At 44.3% G+C, this 20,726-nt stretch overlaps 1 protein-coding gene across 1 annotated transcript in view; it reads left to right on the top strand.

Moving 5' to 3' along the window:
* The first annotated feature begins 567 nt into the window (after nt 1-567).
* CNMD (chondromodulin) overlaps nt 568-20,726 on the top strand; it is a 112,431-nt gene continuing 92,272 nt past the window's right edge. Inside the window, exons 1-2 of the mRNA XM_078657404.1 lie at nt 568-667; nt 2,912-3,052. Coding sequence (XP_078513530.1) covers nt 596-667; nt 2,912-3,052 — 213 coding nt within the window. The 5' untranslated portion in view covers nt 568-595. The remainder of the gene's footprint in view (nt 668-2,911; nt 3,053-20,726) is intronic.

Here is a 20,726-nt window from a genome sequence, read left to right as displayed (position 1 = left end):
CGATAAAAACAGAAGCCCAAAGGTGGCTTCCCAGATCCGAAGGCTGCGAGCAAAATCACCCAAAGCCGGTATTTTTAACATCTACCTGTGCATACTTCAAACAGCACATATAGATACAAACTTCTTTTTAAAGTGTTCTAGAGCTTCGTTAGAGATCCATGACGACTAAGTAAAGTGAGCAAAGACAGAAAAGTCATGTTGCAATAAAATATATACGATTTAGTTTACTCTCCTATTTAGCATCATGTGCGGGCCTTTGCAAACTTCAAAACAACAACAAATGTCTGCCATGTTTTCTCTTGGAAAGGTGGTACCCGAGCAGCGGGTATGGAAGCATGGAAGGCAGGAGGTGGAGGGAGCAGGAGGCAGGACTTTGACGGACAGGCACTGAGGGGGCCAGGGCGGCAGCATTAGGATACGAATGGTTGGGCAGCGTTTGCAGGGATGGGAGGGGCGGGAGTTGGGTTTGTGACGGACAGGAGAAGTGGAGGTGCGCTGGAGGGGCAGGGGCCGGAGGGGGTGGACGGAGTGGGCGGGCGCAGCTCGGTGCACTGCGGGCAGAGCGGGGCCCAGGCTCAGACCCGGAGCTGCAGCCATGGCAGACAGTTCAGAGAAGGTGCCCATCGCCCTGGCGGGGCCCGAGGACGTGGAGCAGTGCCTGCCGCCCGTGAGTAATGCCGCCCAGGGGCGTGCACGGAAAGTTTCATAGAATGTGTGCATCATTTACAGCCTGAAAATCAAAGCGGTGCACAAAGGCGTAGAGAGGGCGCCTAGAAGGCCGGCGTGCGACTCGCCGAAAGCACAGCTATACTTCTACTGCCCTTTGTGCGCAGTGCCTGTTGGGACGCCTTGTTCCCCGGTGCCACAAGTGCTAGATCCTGGGGCAGATGATACGAATAGCGTTTGGTGGAATTCACCCCCACTTTAGGTGAAGGTGGTATTTAGGTTGCGGTAGCGAGGGGTAGTACATTTACTACATCGTGTATTGTAAAGTGCCCCCTAGAAGCGAGGAGGTGGGGACTGTGTGCGCCTTAATGAGGGGCTACTATACACTGGATGGACACGGGGTTCCGTGATATCCAGAGGTGCGGTTTGCAAAGGATTGTGGTTGTCATTTGTATTGTGATATGATTCAGTGAGGTGAATGAAGAGAGCGGAGATTCACTCCTTAAGTTACAAAAAGGGTATTTGTGGCCGCACGTCGCTGTGGAGCTTCACCTGTCATCTCTGAAGAGGTTACGGGTGGGAACACGTCTGAGCAGCTCTGTGCTGCAGGGCCAGCGAGCAGACACGCGCGCTCTCGCATACCAAAATCAAAGAGAGCCCGGGCTGGCGGTCAGACCAAGAAATACAGTTCACACCTAGACAATAATAACAGGAACGACAGCGATCAATGAATGTATTTACTGTTTTAGCTGCTTACTCGGGGTTGTTTGCAGATGCCCTTTGACAGATTGGCAGCTGAGTTACTCAATGCTGGTACTGCCCCACTGTATATACATCCATTCTGCCTAGGTGACATGCTACCATTAAACAAGTGTCAGCTCTTCTGGGGAGTGTTGACACTTCCCATTCAAATGTCCGGCGCCCTCCGAGGAGTGATTCTAATGAGAGCGCGCTCGCACGCCTCACAGCTCCGGGAGTGGGAGTACACGCACTTTTATGGTACTGGTCCCAGCACCAGAAATTGCCCCCTAATAAACAAGCCAGTTCGGATGAGGAGTGTTGATACTGCCCCATTAAAAGTCTAGCACTTCTTCTGCTCCCAACCGGTGTACATGTTAATACTGCCCATTCAATAAGTGGCACCTCTGTTGATGAGTGTGCCCTCGGCCCTCTTAACTATGCGCAGGCCTGTGGAAATCATAGCTACTGCTCGTTTATATTTCTGCCAATGAGCGTTGGTGGTGTCTCGTCATGAATTTGCCAGGTGTTGGTCCTGACCACCATACCACACGCAGATCATGCAAATTATATACATATATGTCAGTTCAGCTGAGGGACTTTGAAGCCGGTAGATTAAATGTGAGCATGCATTGATTGTCCCATTAATTATACGACAGTCACTCTGACGAGTGTACGCTGCCCCGTGGCACATGAGGCAATCTGAACTGACACACCACATTTGTGGTTGTTCTGGCGAGGCATGTGGATAGTCTGTGTGGGAGTTTTGTGGTGACGAGCAGCAGTTAGACTGATGACCTGCCTGCTTATAAGGTGAGGTATGGTGCGTCCTACGTGAGCTGAGGTATGGTGTTCTCTGCGTGTGGTGATGTATGGTGATGTATGGTGCGCCCTGCATGAGGTGAGGTATGGTGCGCTCTGCGTGTGGTGATGTATGGTGCGCTCTGCGTGTGGTGATGTATCGTGGCCTTGCATGTGGTGTTGCATCGTGGCGTCTGCCCTTTGTGTGGTTGTGTCTTGCGTCCAGCGTGTGGGGATGTATGGTGCGCTCTGCATGAGGTGAGGTATGGTGCGCCCTGCGTGTGGTGAGGTATGGTGCGCCCTGCGTGTGGTGATGTATGGTGTGCCCTGCGTGTGGTGAGGTATGGTGCGCCCTGCGTGTGGTGATGTATGGTGCGCCCTGCGTGTGGTGAGGTATGGTGCGCTCTGCATGAGGTGAGGTATGGTGCGCCCTGCGTGTGGTGAGGTATGGTGCGCCCTGCGTGTGGTGAGGTATGGTGCGCCCTGCGTGTGGTGAGGTATGGTGCGCTCTGCTTGTGGTGATGTATGGTGCCCCCTGCGTGAGGTGATGTATTGTGGCTCTGCGTGTGGTGATGTATGATGCGCTCTGCGTGTGGTGTTGTATCGCGCGCCCTGCGTGTGGTTGTGTGTCGTGCGCCCTGCGTGTGTTGATTTAGTGCGCTCCTCGGGCGGTCATGTTTCTTGTTAACTCTGCCTTCTCTTCCAGGCCTACACGGCGGTGTCGATTAAACCCCCCGGCGGGGGTCGCCTGCTGAAGATAGGGGCCATAGCGCTCATCTCCGGGGCGCTGCTGCTGCTCTTCGGCGCCATCGGGGCCTTCTACTTCTGGAAAGTCAACGACAAGCACGTAAGTGACAAGGCCGCCGAGGGGTGTGCACTGTCGATGTATATTAATGCATGACGTCGGGGTAGGTGCTTGCTCAGGGGCCCATGCCACCCTGTGCAAACTGCAGGTATGCAGGGCGGATGGATGGTCTCCTCGGCTGCGCCAGGGCCGAGAGGTGTTTATTTCGGAGCGTGCCTGCCCTGGAAACAGAGGGCTCTTTCATACCTCGAGAGCTCGTGTTTGCAGGTAGGAAAGCCGGAGGCAGACTTCTTTCAGACGCTCCCCTGGCCGCGGACCCTTCATTACTCATAGGTCACACATTCTCACACACCACAGAAACTCTTTCACCGCAGGAGTAAAAATTGATTAAAAATTCATCTTCAGAATGAGAGCAGGGCAGCGGTAGTTTCCTCTGCATACCAACAACCCACAGCCCAGAGCAAGAAGATCCCACACAGGAGCAGGCGCCCTTCCCGGCCACTCCAGAACAAACGTGTGTAAGGAATCCATCACCACAAACAAGCAAAAACAACCAATTACAAACTATTTTATATGGAAGGGGGGACGGGGGTTAGGTAACCAGGCAATGAACACTGTATTCTCCGCCCCAATTAAAGTTAAAGGCCGCATGATGTGAATCAGTAGGGTCCACATAGTTTCTAGTGGGATCCCATATGTCCGGTGGAAGGCCCCTTTGCTTAGAAGCAACCACCACACAACATAAGTGACGTAAGTATAAACAAGTGTAGGTTCACATCGATTTCGTATTGGAGACAGTTCAAACATTTATCCAGGTCACGATAGTTTTGTTCAGAATTCATTTTTCATGGGATCTTAAAATGTCATACCGTTCTGAAAGTATACATGCTGACGAATCCATGCCGAGGCGACTCATGTAAGAAGCACAAGTTTCTCCTACCCACAATGCACAGGGAGTAAAAAAGATTTCTTGCTGCACAGTAATAGAATTTGACAAAAGCCTCCCCAGCTACCACACGCAATCGCTAGAAGGAACGAGAGACTAAGCTGGCTAAAGTTTAAGTAGGGGCTATGGAGCAGGAGCAGTAGCAGTCTGTGTCAAGGGACTAGGGCTCTTCCCTGTCATCAGTGTCACACAATGGAACTCTTCGAAACACCAAGATCAAAGCTGCTTACATCCCTGGACGCCAGCTATACATTAAGCAATAAGCAATAATGCAGAGGTTTTCAAAGTGCATCCAGGGTGGACAATTATTAAAAACATCTTGCACTAGCTATTATTATCTATTTCTGAAAACTAAGGGTCCTATTCACAATGCATTTTGCGATACTTAGTGCTACAAAAGTTCTACTAAATTACTAAAAAATGCTATTCACAACCTCCACATCTCATGTCTTTTCTGTGCAGAGATCTCTTCCCCGACTGCGGAGTCTCTTCACCCGTAAGTATATGTTTTAGTAGTAAATGTGGGAGGGACAGAGGTTAGTGGCAGGAAAATGAGGAACACTTATGACTAAAGGGGAGGAAATAATGGGTTTTAGGCAGTGCTATGCATGGGTTTAGGGAAGTGCATCCTCCCACAAAAGAGTAAGCACATTACTTTTTCCAATGTTACTAGAGCTAAAAAGTAAGCCTGGGCAGTGAGCTTTGCTCGCTAAGTTTTCGGAGTTTGCCGCACTCTGCGTTACGCGGAACTCCGAAAAACTACGCTTCCTGCAGTGTAGCATAGCTTTTTTCCTCACTGACGTTCACCAATGTCAAGTTGGCGAGCACGAGTGAGGAAAATCCACCTCCCGGTGAGATTTTTCCTCATTCGCGATCGCCAACATCAAGTTGTCGAGCGCGAGTGTGGAAAATAAACCTCCCAGCGACATTTCTGAATGTGGGGGGGGCGGGGACAGGTTTCTCATTGCAAGTAGTCGCTTATGCTCGGGACCGCTCACATTGAGAAACTGCCCGTTTGCGTTGAGAAAGCTGCAGTTCGAGTAAAAATGTTCTCAAGCAGCTGAAAAGCTAAGCTTGCGTTGTGCATGGTGCTGTTCGCAATGATTGCACAGTGCGGACAAGCATCCGGCACTGTACAACCACCGCAAACGGCATTTTTCTACCATTCTGCGCCGCTCGCGGAGCCCCACGTAGTGTGGCGGAGGTTTTTTTGTACTTCGCGTAGCTTCACATAGTGCAACTCCGCAAACTCCGCCCAGGGTTACTAAAAAGGAAAGCCCTGAGAAAACACTTTGGGCCATATGTAGGTAATCTCTATTTACCTATTCTTAAATACCGAATTTTACTGATTCGGTAATTAAGAATAGGTAAATAGTATGTAGGTAATTATTCGGTAAATTTTACCGAATCGGTAAAATTCGGTATTTACCGAATTGGTAATTCCTATTCATTCCTAAGGGCCTGGAGACCCATAGGAATGAATGGGAAGCCATTCACCATTACCGATTCGGTAAATACCAAATCGGTAAAGGGGGGAACACATTCAAGGGTGGCAGGGTGTCACATTGACACCCTGTTGCACCCCTGAATCGTGCATGTGTGTACATGTGGCACACATACATGCCCTATGGGCATGTATGTATGCCACATGGCACTTTTAAAAAAGCACAAAATTGCTTTTTTAAAGGTTTTCGATATTTACCACCAATTTTTAGTTGTTGGTAAAAAACGAATCCTTGAATGAGAAATGCACTCACTTGAGTGCTCCCTATATTAAGGTTCGGTAATTTACCGATTCGTTATTTTAAGAATTCGGCAATCTACCGATTCCTTAACACCTTCAGCGCGGCGCGAATTTTCACGCTGTGCTGAAGGTTCTAAAAAACGGGCGTGGCCGTGACGGAACGGTTCCGTCATAAGCACAGCCCAACCGACGCTCGTGACGGAACCGTTCCGTCACAAGCATCGAAGGGGTTAAATATCGATTCGGTAAATTACCGAAACCTGAAGTCCAGTCACCTACATCTCTAATCCCTAAATACCAGTCGGTAACGGCCGAAATTCGGTAATTTCGTCCGTTACCGACCGGTATTGGGCTACCTACATATGGCCCTTTGTGTTATACTAGGAAGACGGAAACATCTGCAAAAAATGGCTATATCCTCAGTGTGGTTAATTGGTAATAAGGTATTTAGCGGTCAATCCTAAAATGAATATAGAGGTGAATAAGGTGTTAGTTGATCCTGCTAATAGTTTTTACATACTGGGTATCCATCTGGGCATCCAAGGCAACACTCTTAACTGGATCATCTTCTTCCTCTCCGGCCGAACACCACAGAGGATCTACTTACCACCGTTTTCCTCTGAACTCAAGAGCATCATCTGCAGCATCCCCCAGGGCTCCTCCCTTCACCCCACCCTCTTCAACACCTACCTAATGCCTCTGGCAGATATCGCCTGTTCCTACGGACTCCACATCATCTCATACGCAGATGACACACAGCTCATCCTTTCCCTCTTAGAAGACACTGACACCACCAGAGCCAACTTCCAGAACACCTTGCCTGACGTCGCCAGCTTGATGAAGGCAAGCCGCCTGACGCTCAACTCGGAGAAAACAAAGGTACTCATCTTTGGAAACAACCCCTCCCCCTAGGACGACTCCTGGTGGCCCACTGCACTCAGCCCGCTTCCTCAAACCATGCAGGCAACCTTGTAATCACTCACAACAGCCCACTAACCATGAAGAAGCAAGTCAACCCTGTCTCCTCCTCTGACATCCACACCCTCTGCATGCTCCGCAAGAGTTTCCGCTAGATCCCAATCTCCACCAGGTAACAGTCATCCAAGCCCTCATCTCCAGTCGCCTTGACTACGGCAATGCACTCTACGCCTGAACCACCAAATAACTACCCAGCCGCCTCCAGACTATCTAGTTCATATACAAAGAATTCCGTGAGGAATTATTCACAATAAATTTTCACTATTATATCGGTCACAAATGCGATCCAGGCTATGAAAGAATAACAACTGTATTCAAGGATGCCTTCAAATATCCAAGTGTTTTTTACTTGAAATTATTCATTAAGCATCAAATCCACATTTCATGAACAGTATATACACGTTGTATGCAATATACAGAAAGCAAACAGCAACACTGTAACTAACAAAAACAATCCCATGCGATGCACCAGTTTGTTAGGGGATTGGAGGAAATATAAATACCCTTTTACCTTCAATGTCAACCCTGACCTTCCAAGAAATTGCTCCTCAGTAGGACTTGACTCGGGCCTCCCATAAAGCAGGGCATTATGTGAAAATGTTTATCTCATAACCACGAAAACCATATTCTACAAATAAATCTCCAAGAAAAGCATAACCACGAATTCAAGCAGAAAGCTGTGTATCATTGTGATGCACCATATCTGAGGTCAAGTAGAATTTGCACTCTATATCATGATTGCTCTAAAGGGATTCTGTAACTGAAATGTAACTTCTCCACTCCTGTTTTCAGCATGTCATTCATTTTCCCAAAAAAAAGTTACAAATTAGATGGCACATAACTTTTATTTAGCTGTAAAGTTGCCATTCGACAGAGGTTGACAATGTAAGTGATAGAAGGCACACCTCTATATTTTCACACTTGAGCAATTCTTTTATTAAATTTTTTCAAAACGCTCCAAGGCTTCAGTTTTGGCGTGCAACTGCTGGTGCCAGCTCTGCCCTGTGCCCACTTGCAAATACATGATCAAAGCTGGTGACCCGGTGCTTCAACAGTCCCAAGGTGCACAGCCAGTATGCAGGCCCGTAGGCCACTGAATCCAATAGTATTCCTTTTTATAAACTTTTATCCATTCTAGTCCAGTTTTGAACTATGAATCGATGAGGTTCAAGATTTCCACGTTTCTTGATAAGTTGATGATTCCAGTGTTCAAAATTCACAATAAAACTGCTAAGCTTGACTTCTGTCCATATCAAAATTCACATCCATGTTCGTGAAACCCAATGCATTTCGGAAGGATCCCTTCATGAGGGGTTACTGAAATGTGAAGATTTAAAAAGGCCTGTCAAATAGAGCAATAAAAAACACGGCTGCAACAAATAACGCCATCATGCCTAATTCAATGTCGTATGCATGTCATGCAACTATACATATATTAACACAAGCTTCCAGCCACCCGCCCAACAAGTCTGGCCCTGCCCCTTACACTTTTTAAAAAATATTTTTTTTTATTGAGCAGAGAAGCTGGCAATAAAAACATTTATACAGTGAACAATACTCCAGGGATCGTTATAAACATTGAGCGAAATCTAGTAAAATCTGATAATTCATAACATTCAGCAATAATCATCAATATACAATTAGGTACAAAGCAAAAAAATACGTAACAAGAAAGTGCCAAGTGCAATCATTTTCCAGTCACAGTTTCAATAATTAAAGTGCAGATAGAGCACACTATAATAAACTAGCCCAAGCTACTTATGCAAGATCTCTGCACAAGAGAAGTGTTAACATGCCTGGCCTAGACTATTTCTATTAATAAAGTGTCATGTGCTAAAGTGCTAAATATCCAAAATATATATTCCTCTTAATTTTAAAATCTTCTATTCGGACTATAGACCTGCCCACAAAGAAGTGTTACCAAACCTGTCCTGCATTTCTTGTATTAATAAGATAATACTTATTAAAGTGCTATGAGGCGGTAGTGGGTTGACTACTATTAAAGAATTTCCAGTTTTTGGTGAATTTTTGCGTTGCCCTAACTCTTTTGGCATAAGCATCTTCAAATTTTTTTGTCCATCTCATTTTATTTACCCATTTAAAATAAGATGGAACCTCCTCTGATTTCCAATTTTGGAGGATTAGAGAACGGGCGCCTAAAGTACATATTGCTATATAAGTTTCTTCTGCACTGGACAAATCAGTTCTCTTTATTGAGATGCCAAAAAGGGCAATCTCAGCTTCGGGTTTCAATACCTTATTTATAGCCTGGCTTATTGAAGAAAAGATTTTGCGCTAAAAAATCTCAAGTTTCGGACATGTGTAAAAAATATGAAGCCAATCGCCCCCCTCATGCAGCTGACATCTAAAACATTTATTTTCTACTCCCAGAAAGCGTTTATTTAAAGCTTTAGGACTAAGATAGGCCAGCCAGCGGGATAGAAAGGACATCCTCTTAAAATTAGCCGCTCTAAGAGCCTTACCTCCTAACTGGGCGATCCGCTCCCATTCCTGCCTCGAGAAGGAGCAATTGATTTACTGAGATATTTTCGCCAGAATTTCATCGACCAAAGGAGATTCTTCATCCTTTCTCAGAGAATTGTACCAATTCCCCATTCCTTTTAAGTTCACTTTATACAGCTTTTTACACCTGCTGATAGATTTTATTTATTTATAAAGTTTATAATCTGCAGAAATTCCAGAAATCCCGTTTTTCATTTATGATCAGACCTAACCAGAACCTCTTGCCAGGCAATAAGTTTCCGCGATGTAAAAAAAGAACCCAGATCAGCAAAACCAGAGTCTCTCCACTTTTTGAGCTTACTCAAATGAATTTGAAGCCCCAAGATCTTGCACTCCTCTAATTTGAAGTAGTACAAGCCACCATCCTCTTCCTGTTTAAAAAAGGACTGTAATCTATATGAAAAATCACGGATAGTCTTATACCTGGTCTTTTTTTGGTAATTTCACTGTTTTTAAAACAATCAGAACTTGTGAACCTGCCTCTTGTACCATTTTTTCATAAAAAACATATCAAGCAGTCTATTGGGCTCCAGTAAACATGCTGTGAGATCCATAATAGCTGCCATATAATAGGTACGTATATACAGTAGAGCTAGGCCCCCTTGTATGGTTCCCACTGTAATGTACTCAATTTCACCCTCGAAACTTTCTTATTCCAGACAAAATCCCTAATCATGGACTCAATCTCTCTAAAATAATAAGAATTAATCTTTAACAGTACATTTATAAAAAGAAAAACCAGTAAAGGAAGTATCGACATTTTATTAAGTGCAACCCGACCAATCAAAGTTAATGGTAAAAGAGTCCATCTCTCCAACGAAGTTTTAATTTTAGTACGCATTGTTAAATAATTCAAGCTAAATAATTGTTCGAACTGATTGGAGACATAATACCCAGGTATATGATCGGTTCTTTTTTTAAAGCTTGTGAACTTAAATTTAAAGGTAGAAAGTTACAATCCGAATTCAATACCAGTACCTCGGTTTTATTTTGATTAATTTTATATTCACCAATCAGTTCGAACCGACTAAATTCATGTAATGCTTGATCCAGATTTAGTTTATCAGGATATAGATATAAAGTAATATCATCGGCGAATAATTAAATTTTTTCCATTTCTGCTATGGGTGACTTAATTTCAGGATTTCCACGTATTCTTATCACTAGCGGCTCAATAAAAAAAGTAAACAGGATGGGGGACATCGGGCAGCCTTGCCTGGTACCGCGATTGATATTAATTGCCCTTATTGAATTGGTATTAACTACCACCCTTGCTTGAGCATCCTGGTAAATAGTTTTTAACATATTAATTATCTGAGCCGGAAAGCCAAATTTTTGCATACTGATGAATAGTGCATCCCAATTTACCAGGTCGAAAGCCTTTTCGGCATCGACCATTGAAATTAAAGTTGGAATTCTATTATTGGTAACAAAGTCTAAAGCCTGTATTAGAAACCCAGTATTTGAAGACCTACCTGCCACAAAGCCTGACTGATCAGGGTGAATTAACGCCTGGGCAATCGGGGAGAAACGCTGGGCCCATATTTTCATTAAAATCTTAAAATCAGCGTTAAGAAGGCTGATCGCCTTTATGAATTGACGTCCTTCTCATTTTTCCCCTTTTTAACAAAACTAATAATAATGGCCTCCTTAAAGCTCAAAGGAACAAATCCTCCCAATCTGACAACATTGAATACTTTAACCAAAAAAGGAGTCAATTCTTTAGCAAAAGTTTTATAAAATTCAATTGGGAGCCCATCTGCACCACACGCTTTTGCCCCGGCAATTAATTTCACTGTATCCAACATTTCTAAAGCTAAAATTTCGCTCTCCAGTTGATCAGCTAATGGGCCGGGTAAGACAGGAAGATTAACTTCATCAAAATATTTATAGATAAGATCTGTCCCTACCTCCTATTTTGTGGAATATAGCTGAGAGTAGTGATCCATAAATATTTGAACAATATCATCTTTATCTCTAATGATATTTTTCGTCTTGGGATCGATAATCTCTGCTATGCTATTAAGGCTTTCTCCTGTTAAGTTTTTGTTTTCCCTGCTAGCAGTAGACAGTCAAAAACAGACTTAAAAGCCTCCAGAGTTTGTGGAATTGGAAGACACTTCATGAAGAGTGAACATTTTGTAATAGAATGCATCATGAATTACCTGCTTTCTTCCTCGCTCAGTGGTACAGCCTCTGGTTTCTTCTTACTCTAATAATGACTCCTGGAGTTAAGAATAATCGCAGGAGCTGTGGATGGAAATGATGAGCATTTGTGGAAAGGGACAAATATAATGTTAATATTAAGTGGGTGCACGAAATTGAGGGGCATATTACCAACAAGTAGCGAAATAGGCTTTAGCGACGATTTTTTTATCGCTGCCTATCACAGGATATGTTAGCGGAGAAAACATACTATTAGCAACGTTTTTCTCCATTGTTCTAAAATATCCAGCTAGCGATAGCGGCGAAATGCGTGAATATCGCTAAGAATACAGCGATATTCACGTATTAGCGACAAAATGCTCTTAGCCATGTTATCCACCTCCCATTGGATTACATGGCTAATAAATGGTCTGAGTAGGCGTTGGATTTTGGCGATAGCGGGAATATTTCTATCGCTATTGCCTGCCTTGCTAATAGGCGATAGCGATGTTAGCGACTGCTTTCAGTCGCTAACAGGTTGGGTACGCCCATTTTGCATGTCATTAGCGATAAATATCGCTGACATGCAAAGTGGGCCCCAAACCGCTCGCTATCGCCTAAAAGCTGTCGCTAACATTAGTTATCGCCGGTTTAAAAGCTGTCGCTAACATTAGTTATCGCCAGTTTAGCTGCCGAAAACGGCCGCTAAACCGGCGATAATTGCCTATCGCCACCATTGGTAATATGCCCTTAAGTTATTCATTGGGGAGCATGTGAGTCCTTCCCAAGTAATATGTCCAGCAATTTGTTAGGTTCAACACAAAAGTTCAACAAAATAAGTCTGAGCTCAACCCTTGATAGCTATGGCATAGAGCAAACAGGCCTTACTTAAGGCAAAGTGTTGAAAGTATTTATCAGTACCAGAACAATTAAAAAGTCCAAACTCAGCTCAATAAAAATCACACTACCAATTTATAAATATCACGAAAAATTTAACAAGAAAAATTACATCAAAATGTTTGAAATTCAATGGGGGAACCAGAAATATGAATTTTTAAAGGGTCAAGGAAAAGTAAAGTGCCAATCAGAACTTAGTGTGAGCTGTTGAACAGGACCTCGGTACAATATCAGGCTGACCATGATGGAGCTGAGATCAGATATACCATGCAGGTTGTCCCAGTCAAAGTTTTTACCTTCTGATGTAGTCATTTTCATGGAAGTCAAAACCTTCCAGTGTGGCAAGGTTGAAGGCTGTATCTGACGAGGCACACTCAAAGGCAGATACTCGCTGGCTGTGGTCCCGCTATAGCCAGATTTGGTGCTAAAAGTTAAGTGTGACATTTTTAATTATGCACCCACTGTACTCCTCTCATCTGCAGTTACTTTCACATCTTGGTCCGCTCAAGATTTCTGGGAGTTAGGTTATTTTTTGGAGCTTAAAAAACTCCAGATGGATAAACCTGGACACTGTGGTTGGGACAAACACACCGAAGCCGAATATCTTATCAGTGAGTGTCCACTGAAATCTTCTTTTGGGTTGCAAACCTCAGAGTGAGACAAACGTGATTTTCTTGCCTGCTGAAGTCGTGGCCTGGGCAGAAATTCATTATTTGTTAGTTGTGGTCCTCCGGAGGTTGTACATTTTCTAAGTCCCAACTTTTCCAGCTTTTTAGAGTAGCTCCTATTGGTCACTTCTAAGGCTTCCAGAACCCCAGGGACAGCATATAGAGCCTAGGACTCACTCCAACACAGGCCACCAGCACAGTTCATTACAGGTCCACGAGCCACTGGTCAGCTGGTTACTTTAGGGAAAGGCCTTTTGCAGCTTTTGATGCCCTGTAGCCTCACAGGAGGTCAGCCAACTGGTCCTTGGGGTTCACTTCTTTGTCCTGTGTTGAAATGGGAGCTGGCCCAGCCCTTCGGGTCTTCACACAGGTCACAGACAGCATGTCCAGTCCTCGTCTGTTCTTCTGCAGGTCCAGGTATATTCTGATGAGCTTCGGGTGAGGTTCAACTTATGTACAATTCACTAGCCAGTGGGTATGGGTGACTCCTGACCAGCCCCTAACCACTGAGAAAAAAAGTTCCCAAGGACAACCTTCACCCTTTTGCAAAGCATCCTTTATGTCTTACTGCAAACTATCCCAAAATACACTATTCTTAGTGAAAATGACACTGGAGGAAGCTGGTGGTCCCAGTAAGGGAGTGTCTAGGGAAATGAGCAGTCCCCGCCTCAACCACACTAAACTGGTTTTGGGGCCAGCTCCCCTACTCACTGTGATGATGCCAGGATGGCTACACTGTGCCCTGGGATCAACAGGACTCTCTTCTTCAGGTCTCACTTTACACTTAACTCTGAATTGGCAGGTCTCACCCTGGTCACTTTCAAGTTCGTTTTCTGGCCCTCCCACAATAACACTTCATGAGAGAGGGTGAGTCACACATCTCACACCCAGGTCACTCTGCCAGAAGACTCAAACCATTGTTTCTCTTGTGGGAGTAGGTTTTAGCTCATCAAAAGGAAAGCACTGGCTTGGGACAGGTGCTGACAGGCTAATGCTTTTTAGCCCACTGGTGCCTCAGACAAGCAAATTCTAAATTTCGAAAATGTACTTTTCCTGTCTATTTATTAAAAATCCAACTTTATCACTGAACGGGATTTTAAATAAACATCAACATGATTGGTTGAATAATACTGTAGCTGAACGATTAGCAAGAATAATATTTAATTTCACTTTAGTTTTTCTTATAGAAATAGCTTCAGCCCTATACAGCCTTCAGGGGTTAACCTGAAATTCTTATATGTGTCATGTTTACTTACTAGGCACCATACCTTGTGGGCTACAAGGTCTACATAGCGGTGACTTACTTAATATTTAACAGTAGAGTTCTTTCCTGTAAAAAGTGTTATTTTGACAGGTTCTCATGAAGACTTAAAAGCTGCAGTAGTCAGGCTACCCATACAGACCAGAAGCCATATGTTTCCTTGTCATCCTAGTGTATGTCAAACAGGTACTGCTGTCTACAGGTGGTATTCAACTTTCGATGCATTGGTATATTTTCCTTGGCTCTATACTATGGCCCTACTGGAAAGTTAAATATGGGGATTAGCCAATTTTACCATGTTTTAGGGGCCTGGACAGATACATTAGGGACTGGAGAGGAATACCCTAATATACAGAGTTCAAAAGTGCAATACCAGTCAGTACAAAATGGGGTGGCCACGCAACAAGAGGCGTTTTTGTCAAAGTCGGATATTGCCTTCTAATATTATGTAAACTTTTAATGATGACTTCCTTAACATTTGATGTTGAGTTTTTCATAAAACATTTAATGGGTGATGTCAGAGCAGTTTCACACTGGTATGGGACCAATTCATGGTTCATTTAAGAGTTTCCTTTCATACTAATATGCTTGTCAAATTACTTAATGCGCAATTTAGCCCTTTGGCAATTATCGTTTGGCAGAGATTAAATCCCTTCCTTTAACAATTGTCTGTGGCATCTAACCAGTTGTGGCCAAACGATTGATCATGAAATGCTTTATACAGTAATTAACTTCTTTGAGGATTCAAAAAGTTCTTTCAGATTTTCTAAGCTTTTTTTCTAATTTTATGTTTCATGGGCATGTAGATTGGTGCTTGTTTTCTGTATTAGTGGTTGTTTTGGTGTATTTTGTACCTTTTTCCTGCCATTGACAAATCATGAGATAAAAGGCCTCTGTTTGGCTTGTAAATGCTGTGCTGTCTTGCCCTCTACATGCATAGGTTCGCCCCAGGGTTGTATCGTCCCATCAACATATGAAACCTGAGAATTCACAGGACATGCTCCATCTTTTACTGGCTCACAGTCGTAAACAAATGCAGCTATAATACTGCCCAATAACCATTGAATGCCCCAACACCCAAGAATCTCACAACAAATACAGGGTCCAGAATAGAAATGCTTTGGGTCCCACTTGTGATGGCACTTTTATTCTACTTTTTCCCGTACATTCTTAATTCCTCAACGTTATTGCTGGATCAACACCTTTCAAATGCAATCCAGTGTTACAGGGATGTTACTATTACTTATGACATTTTATTTGTAAGCTGGAAAAAAATCACACCCCCTTCCACAATTGTTTCCCATCACACCAGCACAACTGTTCACACCACTTCAAGGCATCTCACATGGTTTTATGTGAGAATATCATATACAGAAATAGCACCTGGCATATAATTGTGTCCTCAATATCGTTTACAAAAATATCATGCCATTGGGTGTAGATATTTATTTTTTAATTCCAATGGGCGATATTTTTGCAGACACTATTTAGAAAACAATATATATGTCGGACGATATTCTGAAACTACACCATCTGACACTCACATTACACATCATCATGCTCTAACACACACTACAGGCAGGCACTCATGCACTGTCACACAAATGCCATCATTCAAACCCGCACTTAATAAAGCTTGCACTTTACTGTACATTCTAAATCTATACATGTGTTAGAGGAGTTGTGCAGTGTTGACTTATGTTCCATAGAGGTTCTATGTATGTAAAGGAAGCTATATCAACGAATATGATTCATTACATATACCATGCACGCCGGGTATTACTACACGATGTCAATTACAGCGACTACCATTACAACGCAAAATTTTACCACAACGATGCCTTTACCACATATGCCATTTCAACGCAAAGGCATGCGAGGTAAAGGTATATACTCATGTTAAACGTTTTCAAGGTAAGTGACTCCACCCTACCCTAACCTAAACTCTAATGTAGTACCACTGCTCAACCCTCCCCCGACTCCCTGTCCTCTCCCTACAATCACACTACACTACCCCGACACTATCCTCAACCTTAAAACACTACCCTACACTACACAAACACCACAACACTACCCTAAACCCTAAAACACTACTCCCAACACGATCTTCCCCTAACCCCTACCCCCAGTCTGGTCTCTACACTCAAACACTACTCGGCACGACCCCCCCAACACTACCCTAAAACCTAAAACACTACCCTACACTATACAAACACCACAAGACTACCCTAAACCCTAAAACACTACCCCCAGCACAACCCCCCTACCCCCAGTCCGGTCCCTACACTCAAATACTACCCTGCACGACCCCTCAACACTAACCTAAAACACTACCCTACACTACACAAACACACACTACCCTAAACCACTACCCCCAGAACGACCCTCCACCTACCCCCAGTATGGTCCCTACAATCAAACACTCCCCTGCACGACCCCCCAACACTACCCTCAACTTTAAAACACTACCCTACACTACACAAACACCACAACACTACCCTAAACGCCACTACTCCCAACACGATCCTCCCCTACCACCAGTCTGTTCCCTACACTCAAACAATACTCTGCACAACCCCATGCCACTACCCTAAAACCTAAAACACTGGCCTACACAAACACCACAACACTAGCCTAAACCCTAAAACACTATCCCCAGCATGACCCCCCTACCCCAAGTCCAGTCCCTACTCTCAAATACTACCCTGCGCGACCCCTCAACACTACCCTAAAACCTAAAGCACTACCCTACACTACACAAACATAACACTACCCTAAACCACTACCCCCAGAACGACCCTCCACCTACCCCCAGTACGGTCCCTACACTCAAACACTACCCTACATGACCCCCGGACACTACCCAACACTACATAAACACCACAACATTACCCTAAACCCTAAAACACTACTCCCAACACTATCTTCCCCTAACCCCTACCCCCAGTATGGTCTCTACACTCAAACACTACTCTGCACGACCCCCCCAACACTACCCTAAAACCTAAAACACTACCCTACACTATACAAACACCACAACACTACCCTAAACCCTAAAACACTACCCCCAGCACGACCCCCCTACCCCCGGTCCGGTCCCTACACTCAAATACTACCCTTTACGACCCCTCAACACTACCCTAAAACCTAAAACACTACCCTACACTACACAAACACAACACCACCCGAAATCACTACCCCCAGAATGACCCTCCACCTACCCCCAGTACGGTCCCTACACTCAAACGCTACCCTGCACGACCCCCGGACACTACCCTCAGTCTTAAAACACTACCCTACACTACCCAAACACCACAACTCTACCCTAAACCCTAAAACACCACCCCCAGCACGACCGTCCCCCAACCCCCAGTCTGATCCCTATACTCAAACACTACCCTGCACGACCCCGACACTATCCTAAACCCTAAAACACTACCCTACACTACACAAACACCACAACACTACCCTAAACCTTTAAAACACTACCCCAGCACGACTCCCAGTACGGCGCCTACACTATAACACTAAAAAACCACCCACAGCACGACCCTCCCCAACCCCCAGTCCGATCCCTATACTCAAACACTACCCTGCATGACCCCCCCGACACTACTCTAAACCCAAAATCACTACCATACACAACACAAACACCACAACACAACCCTAAACCCTAAAACACTACACCAGCACGACCCTCCCCCTACCCCCTACCCCCAGTTACAGTCCCTACACTCTAACACTACCCTGCACGACCCCCGACACTACCCTAAATCCTAAAACACAACCCTACACTACACAAACATTACAACACTACTTCGACACTACCCTAAACCCTAAAAAAGTAACCCCCACCCCAAGCACAATCCCCTTACCTCGCTCTCCTTGTGGTTCCTCTCTCCTGGTTCCAGCGTCATCTGAGGGGCAGTGCACATCGATGTGAAGCAACGGAACAGCCTCAGTTTCCTCACAATGATGTGGATAGTCATTAGGGGTGGGCAGACATTTCCGTTCCGCCCACGGAATGGGCGGAAATTTGCACTTTCCGCCTTCCGCAAAGAAGGAGGAAAAACGGGGCAAAATTCTGCCCATTCCACGGCGGAACGGAAGTTGGCCACCAGCCCGCCTCCCGCTTCCCGCCCGCCTGCCGCCCGCCTCCCACCCGCATTATTAAATTAAATTAAAAGGCTAAATAAAACTTTAAAGAAAACTTACCTTATTGTGCCGCATACAGCCACGGCCCGTGGAGGGAGTTACGGTGGAGCAGGGAGGCGGGGAGGGGGAGGGGCAGGGTGGAGAGTGCTAAAAACCGGCATATGGATAATTGCAGGTAAGTAAACAATTTAATTAATAAAACGAATTTGGTAGCACGCCTTGCATCGCAAAATGCAATGCAGTGCGCGCTACGAAATATCGTGGAGATGCACGGAGATTGCTTCAATCTCCGTGCCTCTCCGCGATAGTTCCTTCCGCGACTTCCGCCCAGCCCTAATAGTCATTACATTGCATGTGTTGTAAAAGCGCATGCGATGTAATGGCATTCTTAGTAATGGCTATGGGTTGTTACATCACATGTGTAGTAACGCATGCGATGTAATAACTTGCGGGCTAACAGCTTTGTTGTAATGGTTGTTTACCATATCTACTGCTGTGCATGCTATATGTCTGTGTGTTTGTGAGATTGTGTGTGTGATGAAGCATGCACAGTCACTTTCTATGATATACTTATACATCATAAATAAGGTTCACTGTTGTCCGATTTTTACAGATAAATACAGACAGAATAACATGTATTTTTCTTTTTGCATGTTTTTAAATAAGGATAAAAATGGAAATTGGGTTGTTTTTGAGTGATTCTAAATGTTGTCAACCATGACTGCCAGTCCAATACTAAAATGTGCATGTTTTCTTATAAGTGCACATTTTATCATCTGAGTGACATATCATTGAAACCTGTCAGGCATTTAGGAACGAGTGTACATTAACTGGTTCAATAAATGCAGAAATATGCACATTTTAGCTTAATTTTTTCACAAAACCTAAAATAAACATGAATAAACACAGGTAAATTTAGCACAAAATGAATATGGATATATACAGACAGAAATGACAAAAATATAAATACCATAAAACCGGGAGCCCTGATCATAATTTCTGGAAGCTTACAGAGGTACTGCACAAGTACCATCATTCTGTGCCTATGAGGTTGTATGCCCTGGTGGTACCTGATGCCACCTTCCCTAGACCTGTTCTTTGTGTTGGGGAAACGTGCACTGCTTCTCCCCGTGCTTTTCTTGTGTTGTGTGTTAGTAAAGCTTGGTCAAATTGCTTACCTATACAAAATTCAAAATCACTGTTGTGTTGCCCATGGTTGTTTCAGGTTGCAACTGAAGGCTTCTTTACACACCCCACCCAGTGTGTTAACAAGTATTTGAGCACGCAGTGTTTCTGCCAGGTTATTTATACAGAAAGTGATGCCGCAGTGCACTGGCACACCTCAATATTTTGAGTGATTGTGTATTTCCTACAGCTGACCCACCCTGCCCGTTATTGAAGTATGTTCAACGTCTTCCGGTGCGAAACAAGCTCGACCCAAATATGTTTATTTTCAGGGAACCCTTCGCCTCCCTTACAGTCTACAAAACATCCGGAGACACCGCGAGACGCACATTCTCAAGAGCATTAATCCTACTGAACTGTGGGTACAAGCACGCTCTGCTACACTGCCTTTACCCAGCATGCCTCAGTTTATCTTCCTGTAACTAGGCTCATTATGCGTGAACCCTAGAGACAGATACCCACATTTAATCTTGGTGAAGTATTTGTTTTCTATGAATAAGAAGATGTCATTCTGTATTTGGTTGATCCAAAGTGCACAAAAAAGTTCGAACACATAATATCCGGAAGCAGGTCGACTAAAGTATAGGATTGATGTATTTCTGTAGCAATGTCGATGTTTCTGCTTCGAAACGTGGGTGCGCAAATACATATATCACTGCCTGGAAAGGTGTAATTACAGACTTGAGAGGCCTTCCTGGGAAAGAAAGGCAAAATCAATAAGTATTTCTCGACGAAGGGAAATTATATTTATTCAGTTAATGGAGTTGGCAGCATCCCATTACACATTTGAGAAAGTAGAGTAGCCAGTCGTCTCCTAGCACCAGGGTCGGACTGGGACAGAAATAGTCCCGGTAAATAGGCCCAGGCACCAAAATAAAAATGATCCACATTGAGGAATTAGAAAGCGAAATAAATGGCCCACATATGCAAACTTGGGCAGTTTTGAACTTGTAAAGACACGGCGTGTAAGTTTTGCAAGGTTTGGGAGACTGCATGCATTTGAGCTTGCTGCAGGCAATGTTTTTTAATATCAGGGAAGTCAACAGTAAAGGCCGTCCCAAAAGACCATAAAACTGGTCCACAAAATAACCAGCCCACACACTGACCTGTGAGAACAACCAGAAGGTAACTCGTGTGATTAATTATCTTCCTGGAGAGAGATCAGCATTTTGTATAGTTGAGGTTTTGTCTTATGTGAAGGAAGTGCAGAGGGT

This window comes from Lissotriton helveticus, chromosome 8 (genome assembly GCF_964261635.1).
Source record: "Lissotriton helveticus chromosome 8, aLisHel1.1, whole genome shotgun sequence".
Lineage (NCBI taxonomy): Eukaryota > Metazoa > Chordata > Amphibia > Caudata > Salamandridae > Lissotriton > Lissotriton helveticus.
The sequence above is the reverse complement of the archived record's forward strand: the minus strand, read 5'-3'. Positions and strand labels throughout refer to the sequence as shown.